The following is a 13,565-nucleotide window of genomic DNA, read 5'->3' as shown; positions in this document are numbered from 1 at the left end:
ACTAAATACTTTATAGGATTCTGAGAAACACCAATGTTTTTCCATTATTTCAGTATCTGAACAAGGTTAGAATCACATTCTAGTGTTTTTTGATTCACGGACATTTTTACATGTAATAAGCCAATACGAATTTATTCTCATTTTGCATTCAAGGGCAAGAGAAGTTGCAACTGCCTAAGGTCATATAGCTGGAAGTGGCAGAGCCAGAGATATACTCAAATCTTTCAACTCTAAACTCAGTGTTCTTGGAAGAAGTGGAAAAGCTTGGTGGTTTCTTTATCCCTAGTTGCCACCCCCTTCTGTATTGGTTCCTATGACTTGTGCTTTGGAGCCATTTTAGGAAACACCTTTGAGGTTCATAAGGGGTAGTTGTTAAGGGGCAAGTAGCATGTATGGTTACAGCCTCCACTGCCACAGTACAGCTCAGGACTCAGCTATTTGGGTGCTGCACCTGAACCCCTGATGGAGTTCAAATTGCCATTTAAAGTGGAATGAACCTGGTAATTTAACTCTCCTAGGAACTAAGGTTAGTTAAACACTGTTAACACCTTTCAGCTTTGCTTACAACATGTTTGGAGATTCCCAACTGAGATTGTTGCCAATAGCAGCCCTCTAAGACATAGAAAAAAAATCTTACTTTTTTTTCCTGGTAACTGGGCAGAAATAACATGAGGGAGAAAAATATCTTAACCTATCACATACTCTTAGTCTCATCTACTCAGTGAAGCTAAAGAAAATTTGAAGCATATGCATTGATGGGGAGATAATCTCCAAACTTCTTTTTCATAATTTAGTTTAACCTTTTGCCCACTCAGAATCCCAAGCATTAACATAAAAAAGCACCAGTTCTCGTGGGAGTTTCTAACTCCCATGAGCTTTGGAGGGATCATCCTTGTCCAGACAAATGTGTTGGTGAGTCAGAAAAGGAAAACAACACTATGCTGAGTGGGAAGATTTTTCTGACCTGAAAAATTCAGTTCAGTCTCCAAGGAATACTGAAGCTGGAAGGAAGCCTTTGAGATGGCCTGGCACTCTCATTTTACAGAAGTGGAAACTGGGTCAGAGCACTTACCCCGCCCAAGTTAATGAGAGAGGTGAGTCTCCTAACCCAGATCTTTTGATTCCTGGAGTCCAGTATGCATTGCCCCACTCCAAGATCAACTATGGTGGATTTATATTACCCCAGGAATCGTCTTTTCCCATGTCAGTTGCTTGGTTCGTTTATCTAAAAGTGCTAAAACAAGTAGTAGCACTTAAGAGGACTTGTTTCATATTCTTAATGGTACTGTTTATGTTGTCTGGAATCAAACAAATGCTTCCAGAGAATGCACTGCAAGTTATTTCTAAAGTTGGCATAACAGCACCTGTGCACATATAGCAATAGAGATGTGAAATTTCTTTTGCAAAAAGTTGAGGCTAACATTGATCCCTAAAATGGGAATTCTTGACCAGCTAGCCGGTTCAAAAGGAATACATTGGCTCTACTCCTGTGACCAAGTCTATGTATACTCAATGTCTTACTTTTCCTCTATACTTCCTTCCCAAACCATTTTGTGAAAAGTACCCTTAAACTTTATTCCCCCAGAAAAGTTTATGATTCTATGACCTTGGCAAAAAGCGCAGAGGTGCAAAATTCATTTTGCTCCTGCTTATTTCTCCGGTTTAGGCCCGCTTTACCTGGAAGCCTTCCTAATGTCTGAGTTTGCAGAAAACCCATGTGGACTGTATAAGAGTATGCCTTGTATTTTTAAATAGTTCCAGAGAATGGCTAGAGAATCTGTCTAGGCAATTAGCAAATTTCTCATGTGACTAATTAAAATGGATTTTTATAATTGTGTTACTATACTAGCATTGAATTGATAATGAGGCAAGTCATAGTGTAATTTTTTTTTTTTTTTTGATCCCAATGTTTCTTCTTTGTGGATCCCATAAAGGTCACATGTATTTCTATGAACAGTGATTAGCCATGCCTCCCCTAGGTAGCTCTAAGGAATAGGTTGAATCAGCCTCAAGCTTCTGCATTTATAACCCATGCATTGGAGACTTGCTGATGGCAGGCTCATTTTGTTTATGGTGTTTCAGAAATGTTTGAATTAGTTGCTAGCAATTATAAACTTGGAAAATTTACCAAAGTTCAAATTCTGTTTCTCTTGCAAAATCTGAAGGTATAGCAACACTGGTCCTCCTTTCCATGGCAGTAGGCAAGTGTCCATTAGAAAAGAGAAGCTCAATAAACCAAAATATGCCCACACTATGTTAATGCCTATGCTGAAATCCTCTGGGCACTCCTGACATATGTCCACACCAATACTTCCTGGTCCTATCACCCAAGGACCAAGTTGGGCAGGGACGCGTGCCACAAATGGAAATCTAGCAGTTGTGGGTGCCCATTATCATGTTACTGCCCTTTTAAGAAGGCCCATGATTTGTAGCTAAAGTGAGAGGGTTAGACAGCAAATGATACCTCCTTTCACTTCCAGTACCTTTTAACTCAGAACTAAAAAGGAGAGTGTCAAGAATAACAAATGCATACACAAAGTGAATCATGTTCTTTTAATGAGAGCTAAAAGGAGTGCTCCAAAGAATCAGGTTCGTTGACGTTTTATAGTCTGAACCTTTGCGTGGATCACGAGAAGCTATGGACAGTTCTGAAAGAACTGGGATTGTCCTGAGGCATCCTGTGTTGTGGACAGGAAGCCACCATCAGAACAGAATATGGAGAGACAGAATGGTTTCCTGTAGGCAAAGGGGTCAGACAAGGGTGCATTTTATCTTCCAATTTTTTAATCTGTACGCAGAACATAGACGATAAACTGGGCTAGACTTAGAGGAATGAGAAGTAAAAAATTGGTGGAAGAAATATCAGTAACTTAAGATATGCAGATGACACCGTCTTACTGGCAGACAGCAATAATTTGAAATGACTTCTGATGAAAGTGAAAGAAGCAAGTGCCAAAGTGGGACTGCTTTAGAACATTAAGAAGATAAAAATCATGACTATAGAAGAAATATACAACTTAGGAGACAATGAAAACATTGAAATTGTTCAAGATTTTGCTTACCTTGGTCATTAATTCACATGGAGACTGCAGCCAAGAAATCAGAGAAGGCTGAGACTCTGAAGGTCAATGGAAGAATTAGGAAAGATCACTGAAAACAAAGATGTGTCATTGGAGACCAAGCCGATTATCTACACCCTCGTATTCCCAATTACTACTGGTATGGATGGATGCAAAAGTTGGACAGTGAAGGAGGCTGACAGGAAAATTGGTTCATCTGAAATATGCTGTTGGAGGAGGAGAGCTCTACAGTACCCTGGACCGCCGAAAAGATGAACAGGTAGGTCCTACAGCAAATTAAGCCTGAAACATCACTGGAAGCAAAAATGACAAAACTAAAGGTGTTCTACCCCAGGCACATCATGAGAAAGGAGGGTTGTTTAGCAAAGACAATAATGCTGGGGAGAACAGAAGGCAGCAGAAAAAGAGGAAGACCATATATGAGATGATTGACTTTATAAAAGAGCCATAGGCATGAGTCTCCAGGAGCTGAGCAGGGCTGTGGAGAACAGGACAGTGTGGACACCACCCATTCATAGGGTTGCCTGGAGTCGTAGCCAACTCAAGGGCATGTAACATACATGAAAGGAGTTCCCTGTTGACATTGTATCAGCATCCCTCTGTGGGTCTTAAGCAAAATGTTCTCCAATTGGTCTGAAGTGAGGAAAATGCAACCATAGGGTTCTGCTTCACCCACACAAAGATTGAGGCGGTGTTCTAATATTTGATACTTATCTTGGGACCAAAATTCAGAGTTTAGTGACTGACCAGATATTTTACACTCTTGCTAACTAAATCTATGAACACCTTTTAGCAACTGTATGCTTAATTTTCTTGCCAGTTCTTTATGGAACTGGAAGGCAGTCACTTGCTCACTTCCTCTAGTCTTTTTTATTGCCACAAACCAAGATTTAAAAGCTTTAGTGTTTGCATTATTATAGTGAATAAATATTTTTGCATTTCCGTAAACCATTGGTAATCTGTATAACCCTGAATCAAGTGAGAAGTAAAAGCAACTAATCTTTTGAGAATGACTGAAAACTGACGACAGTTGACTTGTTTATACCCGCATTTCCCCAAGCTAAGTATTTACCTGTTTACTATTTGTTATCCATCCTTTACAAGCAATATATCACAACAGTCTTTTCTAAAAGGATTCCACTCTGCAGCATTAGGATCTGGAAAGGTTTTCAAAATCAAGACATTTGTTACTGTATGTCAGATTGTGATGGAAATAGCACTCTCATACATTGAAAATTGTTGCTATCCATCAAAATTTTAAATGCATAATCTTTGTATCTATGAGGAAATTCAAGTCCAGCACTAAGGGGCTGGTTAAATAAGCTATGGTACATCCAAAAGTGGAGTATCATGCAGTCACTGGGAGAATGAGGCAGACCTATTTGGATTACTCTGAATGTTCACATATAAAGTAAAAAAGTCAGCGTGTATAGTTTGCTATCATTTTTTAAAGATGTGCCTTTATATAAATATGCTTTAACATCTGAAGACTACTCTAGAAATGGATAATAGTGGTTACTTTTGGGAGGGGAACTGAGGGGCTGAGGATGAAGAGTGGAAAGGAGACAGTTTCTTGTCTTGTTTGAATTTGTTTTTACCATGTGCCTGCATTTCCTTTTCATGGCTGATATATTTGTTAAATGAACGAGACCAGGGAAATGATGAGATAGTTATTAAGCAAAGAGCTCTCTCCCCAGTGGTGCGTTTCTGAAGAGGCTGTGTCTAGGCCAGATGCAAGGCCTTGCCCTATCCAGGGATGGCGTAGGGAATGCTATAGACTACACGTTCTCCCTGTTGGATTCATGTCCCTCCTCCCCAAGGCCTAACAGCTTTTCCCCCATTTCAGAAGATACAGACAACTTTGCTGAAGTCCTGTTTCCTACCTACTAGTAGTGGTACTGGATACCCAGGAGTCCGACGGTAGTCTGTTAATGGCAGAAGTACCGCAAAATAAATCATGCCTGAACAGAGGAGCAAAGTGGAAGTTATCTGGATATGTCTGCAAAGATTTGTATTCAGAAAGATAGGTAGTTTTTATTTTTTATTAAATACCTTCCTAAAGGTCCCAAATACCACTAGGACCTTAGGACTGAAATGTATGTGCAAGAATGGCACATACCAAAATATCACTCATTAGTTCAAATTCAAGATAATTTTCCCATGAAATAGAACCTCATATTAACTTGAAGTAGTCAGTGGTACAGCATCCTCTAATTTAAAGATTTTAAAAGACAAACATAATCAGAAGGCCAAGTTTCCAAAATTGCTGCTTAAAGACCAACAAATTAGCTAGAAGGGAGGGATAAAAAGGAATAACCTCTGTTCAAATAATAAATCTACAAAGTCCCCTGCCACAAAAAAGCAGATCCTTGTAGTTTTGGTCTCTTCCCATGAGATAATAACCAGCTTGCTAAAAATGGGAAAGGCACCCCCCCACACACCATCCCCAAGAGGGGAAAAACATCCACCCAAACAGCTTCTATTTGTTTTTACCATATATTCCAGGGGTATATATGGGGGGTTTTTTTTGTTTGTTTTTACATTTATACAGTTTACATTGCTTGACCCATAAATAACACTTGTAAGATTAATAGGGCCATAGTTTTAAAGGGTATTTACATAGCCCCACCATGCATACAGAGCCTTTTTAATATTGGAAAAAAAAAAATTGAACTTTCCATCACTAGGCAATATAAATTTGACCATCTACACTTATAAACCCTGACTAAAATACAAGCAATCATTTCATCCATAAATGCTGTTTCTGGTTCCCTAACAAATCTAGCACTGCAGTGTAACAAACATCTTGCAATTCAGGGATATAAAAATATCAGCTTTAAAATCTGAACTGTACAGTATGTACATTAGTATTTGCACCGTTAAATTAGGAAAACACTTAAGTCTATGAAATACTACATTATAAATAGCAATGTTTTTTTTTTTGTTTGTTTTCCGATCTGTAGCTGGAGCTAATACAATGTTCACCTGGCTAAAGAGGATTGAAAGGGGACAAGGTGGCCTCATAGGATGGGACGCACAGTGTTGGCGGGGTCAGTGTGACTACGTGCATGCCGCACAACGAGACAGACCGATCAGGACCTGCGCCAACCTGGTGTAGACGAATGACAAACACTATTGCTTTACAAAGGTGGCTGAAGTTCTCCATTGTCTAAAATCAACACCTCTGTCCAATCACCTCTCAACAGTTTCTTGAGGATTCTCTTGAGGATTGGAGACCAAAGCAGCTATGTGAAACCGTAATGGCACCTGAGAGGCACAAAGATGTCACGGCAACCTGGCACCATCCAAGGAGGGTAAACTGGAGAAATCACACCTTCCAAATGTTAATCTGACACTGTAAACGGCAGTCAGGGGCTCATTTACATGGGCAAAAAGCACTTTAAACTATTTTAGCAACTTTTCTATGGAAGAAAAAGATACGATTCAAGATGGTTCATGGCTAAGTTTAAGTATGACCTCCACAGCTACCAGGTTAAGAAATGATACAGTTTTTGCCCTTGTGTCCCTTTTTCTTCTTGGATTTAGTTGTCCTCGGACCAAACTGAGGAGTGGGGAGGGCCGAGGTTGGACTAGAAAGGTCGTCTGTATAGTAGGCGTATCTCTGTGGCCGGGGTTGAGGAATTGGTTGTCCAAGAAAATACCCTTCTTCTTCCGAGTCGGAGGAGGAGGTGGAGGAGGAACACCAGGAGTCGTCATCCTCGCCGTACAGGCCCAGAAACCGATGCACTTCCGGGTTCTGCAGCGCGTAGTCGGAAGTGGCGTGTGCGTACCGGCCGTAGAGCTCCGCGTTCTGGATGTACGCTTGGATCTCGCGGGCGCTTTTATTCTGTATGAACTTCTCATAGTTATCGGGGGTGTAGAGCCGCAGTCTGTCCTTGGGAGAGTATTTTCTTTCGGTGACAAGATTCAGGGCGTTGTCAGAGCGGGACTTCCTACTTCTCCTGCGGCGATGGTGGTGAGACCTGGATCCCCTCTCTTCAAAATGGTAGACCCGTCTCCGAGTCCTCTCACTCATTGGAGGCTGCCGGATTTCAATGTTGTCATAGTTTCCATTGTCGATGACGTCATCTGAAAATTTGACCTGCTGTGGTCTGGATTGGGACTTGGACCTTCTGAGCACTGGCAGATGCACTGGTTTCTCCTCAGGCATGATTTTCTCTGGACACAACTCTGAACTTAGACTCTTTAAGGACTCTGCACTCCTGTGCAGCATGGAAGAGTTCAAAGTCCCCATATTGCTCATTTTCTCACAATCTTCTGCCTCCATTTCCTCAAAGTTCTGCAGAGAATATAATGATGGCCTCGGCTTACTTTCTCCATCCACCGAAGCCCCTAGAAGAAAAGCCAAGACAAGGTGTGATTCTCAATAATCCTAATATTCTGACAATTACTACAAACAAGCTACTGAAAGGGAGGAAGCATTTCAAAGACAATTCTCCCAAATTTCAGTATTTGATTAACACCCACAAGGTAAACTCAGCATGCATATATAATTGAGAGAAGGTATGAACTTTGGTACTGATACAAGATACAAGGGGCATAGCCTCTCAAGAGTCCAGTTGTTTTGGAGCCAAACAGTTATAGCACATGTCATGAGCAGCAATAATTTAAAAGCTCTTCATAAATGTCCCATCAATAGTTTATGTACATGATTATGTGAGACATGTCTGCCTCTCAGTCTATTAAAGCCAGACTGCATTAGTTGAACATCTCTCAAATCAGTCCCTTCCGCATGGCCACCATTATGGTCCTCCTCTTACACATGGACTAGTCTTCCTCACTTCATACCTTGATAGTGGTCAGCAAACTACAGCTCAAAGGCCACATCTGGCCCACCGCCTATTTCTGGATAAAGTTTCATTGGAACACAGCCACACCTATTCGCTTACGTGTTATCTATGGTTGCTTTCTACAGTGGCAGAGTTGAGTAGTTGCAACAGAGACAGTATCGCCCAAAAAGTACTATCTAGCTCTTTACGGAAGAGGTTTCCAACCCCTGGCCTAGATCGTCATCCAGTATTCTTCTCCTTCAGCCCATAAAATAACATTTTGAAACTTTTCTCAACTGATATTGTTCTCCTTTTTAAATAGGGTCCAGGCAAGTTAAGATAATGAATACAGCCCAGCAGACGGGAAGTGACAGTAGGGACTGGAGTGGACTGTTGTCAAGTGGGGACTACGTAACTTCCTACTTTCTAAAGGGAGCCTGTTTTTCAGCCCATATTGTCAAGGAACATCCAGCCCTAACACTTTGTTTACTAAATGATGTCTATTTCTGACATTAAATGTTAAAACACCTAACATAGGATCTAGAAAACAGGAAGTGCTCAATAATTTAGTCTCATCCACTATTCCTCAACTCCCCTTTACAAATCTAACAGAAACAAGGTCACTGTCTTACCCTCCTTGCCACTGTAGCACCTGCCACAGGGTCCTTCCTGGCAGCAGCCAGCTGCTAAAGCCTTTCCTGCCTGTATTACAGTAACTTAACCTTTAGGAAAGGACTGAACGTCATTAGTTTGACTATAAAACTAGCTATGCAACAGCAATTTCTGCGTCCAACGACTTATTACAAATATGAGATCTAGTAGGGCTCAGTTCTACACTTGAACTTGCTTTTAAAAACCTCTGTAAAGTGAGGCATTTAGCTTCTAGTAATTCAAGTTTCCTCATTTAGAAATTACAATACAGCTTGGGGTCATTTTAAGGATAAAATGTTGATGACTGGTATGAATGTGCTTTGAAAACATAAAATGAAATTATCTTATAATCTGGATAAAAAACATTCATCTATTTTTTTACCTATCTGTCACTACGGGGCAATTCAGGGAAATACAAAAAATGTTGAGCTGACTGTGTGCGGATTGATTTTAATAACTTTAAATTCAGACAGCATGATCCGAAGAATATAGTATCTTTCAGACACAGACTCCATTATCCAAACAAACCAATTTTCTCCTCTTTAAAACAATACCTGTTGAAAAAGATTATACTCAAATACACACACACACACACATGCACGTGTTTGTTTTGCTTTAGTGTTTGACACTTAATGGAAACTCCTTCCTTACCTTGGTCTACAGTTTTAATTAACATAGCTGCTGCTGGTGCTGAACTATAATTTTCAGAACAAATTTTCTAGTGGCTTTTCTTCCAACTATCTCATAATCCCTAGATTACGTACCTGTGATGTTAGACAAAGCCAAGGAATCCATAGAATCCCGAACACTCTGCTCTGGTTTCAAGTCTGACAAACACTCCAGGGAATCTTCATACCACTGAGTTTGATCATGATTGTATCCCGAAGCCCCATGGTCCAGCTCCAACTCCTGGAGCCGTCTACTGCTTGCAGGGCCTGGGTGGCTGCCATAAGCAGAATCTCCAAGTCCATCTTGTGACTGGGCCCAATACATATCAGATTGGTATTTTTTACTTGCAAGGCTCTGGTTATTTTGCTTTAACTCAGCCTTATTTTTAACCATGTTATCAGATATCCAATGCTCACTGGCTCGAATATCTATCTCATTGGGCTGCTGCTGAAAGAGGCTTTTATCACCAAACTTGAGGAGAAGCTGCGTCATATAATCTTCATGCTCGGCCCATTCTTCAGGGTCTTCTGGGGTTTCGTGCTCTACTCTGCCTTTCCAAAAGTCTTCATTGACAAAACTTGCTCCCCGCCTGGAGAGACTCAGGTCATCCAATTTCCGAGAAAGGGTGTCATCGGCATTGCCTGAAAGGCCAGGAAACTTGTAGTTTAGAGCAGGGGACAAGAGGAGAGACTGTCTACACTGATCCGCTGACCGACTGCTTTTGCCCATCCGGACACTTCTTCTGGAGTCTCTTGATCGAGCGGACTGAAATGCAGAGTCAGAAGAATCAGAAGCATGGACATCTTCACCAAGACTGCATGTTTTTGAGCAATAAATCTGGCCTTGTTTGGGAAGAAAGGGACACCCTAGCAATGAGGCTTTACACTGGGCACAAGAAAAGCAGGCTTCTGTAGCATGCCAGTGCTGCCCGTCGTAGGTCATCTGTGCATGGTCGACACCTGTTTTGAGAAAGGACAGAATACCAGGTTATGGTTCAATCTTTAAACAGGAATAAGGAATGGAACTGTGCCATGAGGAACTCTCAGAGGTGATGGGAATGTTCCGCTTCTCATCAGGGTTGTGGGTCATACAGGTACAGTTAATTCTCATTAATTTGTAACGTCCACATCTGCACATTTGCCTACTTGCTTGTAACCCCTAAATCAATGCTTGCAGAGCTTTCAAAGTCCTTTGTGGACATGTGCAGGGTGGTGAAAAATTTGAGTTGACGAACACACATGTTCCCTAGTAAGGTCAGACCGGGTGATATGCTCTGGCTTTGTTTCAGCTCTCGTATTTTAAACAAGGGGCATATTCGTGGTCTATTCAGTTTTCTTCAGATGTTTGTGCTTGTTGATTTTGCTATTTAAATGGCCCCCAAGCATAGTGCTGAAGTGCTGTCTAGTGTTCCTAAACACAGGAAGGCTGTGGTGTGTCTTAGGGAGAACATACGTGTATTAGAGAAGCTTCGTCCTAGCATGAGTGACAGGGCCGTTGGCTGAGTTCAGTGTTAATGAATCAACAACATATGTGACCAGGGGCTCACAGGAACCTATCCATGAATTTCCTCTAGGAGCAATGGTTCAGTGTTTGATCATTCAAGCAATTTCATAGACTATAACTCGCTCAAATAACAAGAATTGACTATGCATTTGTCAAAACTCAGCAAACTGAAACATTTAAGATCTGTACATTTCACTGTATATAAATTATAGCTCAATTAAAACAAAGCCATAGATAATCATAAACAGACTTATGGGAATGTGACAGAGCAGACAGGTCGGGCTATGGACTTACCAATATGCTCCCCACAGGTTTCACAGTACTCGGCGTACAGAGACTCAAAACAGCCACAGCAGAACGGGCGGCCATCCTTCATGATATACCTCTGTCCTCCCAGGACCGTTTCACACTCAAGGCAGCAGAAGTGCTTCATGTGCCAATGGCGACCCTCAGCTTCTGTGCACTCATCAGCAAAAATTATCTTTAAAAAGAATATGAAACCATAGGATGACAGAAAATCCTTGTTAGCTTAGACAGCTAACCTTGTTTCTGATAGTCTCAACCTTAAATCTAACTGGCTTTAGCTATAAAACAAGAGCAGACATTGAAAATGTAAAAAGCAAACTAAATGCTTGTTTGAACTTTACAAATGTCCAACCACTGTGCTACACACCTGAAACTAATATATAATGTTGAATGTCAACTCTAATTGAAAAAAATCATATTTTTTAAAAAAAGAACAGATTTCTACATCGGAGATGATTAATCTGGTCATTATTTTTGCTCCCCAATCACACTTTGTTGGCATAATCTGGCAAAGACTATATTAACATAGAAATAATTTAGTGGCCCACATTTTAATAGGAAAAAAACTCACAAAAAGGTCTGTGGAGTGGACACAGTTAACAGCTATCCAGATGCTGGATTGTGTGAACAGCACTTGGTAGATACTGCTCCGTTTGATCTGGTAGCCATCTCCAGATTTAAAACATTTTTTTATGTTTTTGGTTTCAAAAAAAGTTCAAATATCATACCACTGAAAAAAATCTTTAAAAAAAAAAAAGTATAAAAGCAAAAACTGAAAGTTTACTGTCACTGACTGAAAGAGACTATGGAGAAAAAAAGAATGAATGCAATGAGGTACCCTGGATTGGATCTTGGAATAGAAAAGACACACTAGGAAAACTGTGGAAATCTACATATAGCTTAGTTAATGGTATTACATCAATGCTAACCTATTAGTTTTGAAGCATATACCATGATTATGTAAGATATTAACAATAGGGGAATCTAGGAGAAGTGTATACAGGAACTCTGTTACATCTCCAACTCTTCTGTAAGTCTAAAATTACTTGTACACAACCTTGGTTTGTTCCCCCTTTAACAAAAAATAAGATCATCTGCTACACACACTTCTTGCAACTGGTTTTTTTCCCTCACAATCCATCAAGGACATCCTACTTATCAACGCACAAAGACACTTGCTGTCTTCTCTTTATTAGCTATGTATTATTCCACTGTATGAATGTACAGGGTTATCTTAAAAATATATGAACAGAGCAAAAGCAGGAGATATTTATATTTTGCTTAGATGTGAACAATGGAATATTGGCTTACTACAAGCTTATTTTTCCCATTGTGAAGGGATGAACTGTTTTACCTCGTCACATGCTGAACACCGTGGTTTGAGCAGTTCAGCATGGTGCCTGCCACAGTGAATTTTTCCATCCTGATAAAAATAGATGAGGTCGACCAGCAGCTCATTACACGTGAAGCAGACAAAACAGGACGGGTGCCAGCATACTCCAGGGCCCGCGCGAGAGGCAAATACTGCAATTTCACCTCCGTTTATCTTCAGTCCACACTAAAAACAAAAGGATTTGAATTTAAAATGATCCTTCTTTAATGACTGGATTCTCAGCCTTTCCCACTTGACACTAAATCCCAAATTTGTCAGGAAAAGCTTTTATTTTTGTCCCCTCCTGTGAGTGATTAAGTAGCTCTTTAATGCTGGATTATGTGTGATTCTCAACTGAAATGAACATGCCTCAGATAGACTTCCACACTAGACTGTTTCTAAGAATGGTTTCATCTGACTCCCATTAAGAGTGGTTTTCCTGAGCCAGCTTCCTGCTGGATACATTTCCTACTCTGAGAACGGCCAGTCAGGACCTGAATGTCTTCATTATGTCTCTGCATATTTTGAACACTAGGTGCACCTTCGCACCTCCCTCCATGCCAGGAGCCTAGAAAAGGCAGGATTTCACCCGATGTTTACACAAGGCCAGAATGACTCCCCGTCGTACACAGCAGTGTAGCCAATTATAAACATTAATCCCCGTTTAATATAAAGCTAGGTTGCCTTTCTTTTTCTTTATTTTTGGAGGCTTTTAGGGCCCACATGCAGGCTAGCCTTCTCACCTAGCCCCCAGCCCACTCCATCCACATCACTACCACGAGCTACTCGTTCTAGAAAGGTCTACCTGCTCACACACAGCGTGCATCACTGCTCTGGACAAAAGTTTAATCGTTCCTCTTCCAAGTGCTTCTTTCTTCCGCTGAGCACTGAACACTTGCAATTCTTTTTTCTCTTCTTCACTCAAAGACTGGCAATACCGCACCTTCACAGAAAGGAAAACAGAAGCACCACACTGGAGCACAGTCTCCTTCACCGATTCTTTATTTCCAGAGTTAGAGTTTCAGGAAATAAAACAGCAACTTTAGATGGCCTGTTCCCACAAATCCCCAATTTGAAAATGACACCATACCTTTAAAATGACACCAAACCTTACAGCCTCTCTAGCAAAAGGGAAATGCAATTTAAAGGAAGTCTTTTTTTAAAAAAATATGAAATGTTTAAACTCTTATCAGC

At 40.7% G+C, this 13,565-nt stretch overlaps 2 protein-coding genes across 6 annotated transcripts in view; one reads left to right on the top strand and one right to left on the bottom strand.

Moving 5' to 3' along the window:
- Positions 1 to 13,565, top strand: part of PPHLN1 (periphilin 1) — a 132,241-nt gene that overhangs the window by 116,621 nt on the left and 2,055 nt on the right. The gene's annotated exons all lie outside the window — the stretch shown is intronic.
- Positions 5,109 to 13,565, bottom strand: part of PRICKLE1 (prickle planar cell polarity protein 1) — a 102,917-nt gene continuing 94,460 nt past the window's right edge. For 3 of the 5 annotated variants that reach the window (XM_074325816.1, XM_019748421.2, XM_074325817.1), the window contains exons 4-8: positions 13,177 to 13,314; positions 12,354 to 12,557; positions 10,988 to 11,174; positions 9,286 to 10,149; positions 6,424 to 7,433 (exon numbers count right to left, since the gene is read on the bottom strand). In XM_074325816.1, coding sequence (XP_074181917.1) covers positions 6,574 to 7,433; positions 9,286 to 10,149; positions 10,988 to 11,174; positions 12,354 to 12,557; positions 13,177 to 13,314 — 2,253 coding nt within the window. In that variant the 3' untranslated portion in view covers positions 6,424 to 6,573. Of the gene's footprint in view, positions 7,434 to 9,285; positions 10,150 to 10,987; positions 11,175 to 12,353; positions 12,558 to 13,176; positions 13,315 to 13,565 lie in introns of all 5 variants that reach the window. The other 2 variants (XM_019748419.2, XM_019748420.2) reach the window with 1 other exon arrangement.

Source organism: Rhinolophus sinicus, linkage group LG02 (genome assembly GCF_036562045.2).
Source record: "Rhinolophus sinicus isolate RSC01 linkage group LG02, ASM3656204v1, whole genome shotgun sequence".
Taxonomy (NCBI): Eukaryota; Metazoa; Chordata; class Mammalia; order Chiroptera; family Rhinolophidae; genus Rhinolophus; species Rhinolophus sinicus.
The sequence above is the reverse complement of the archived record's forward strand: the minus strand, read 5'-3'. Positions and strand labels throughout refer to the sequence as shown.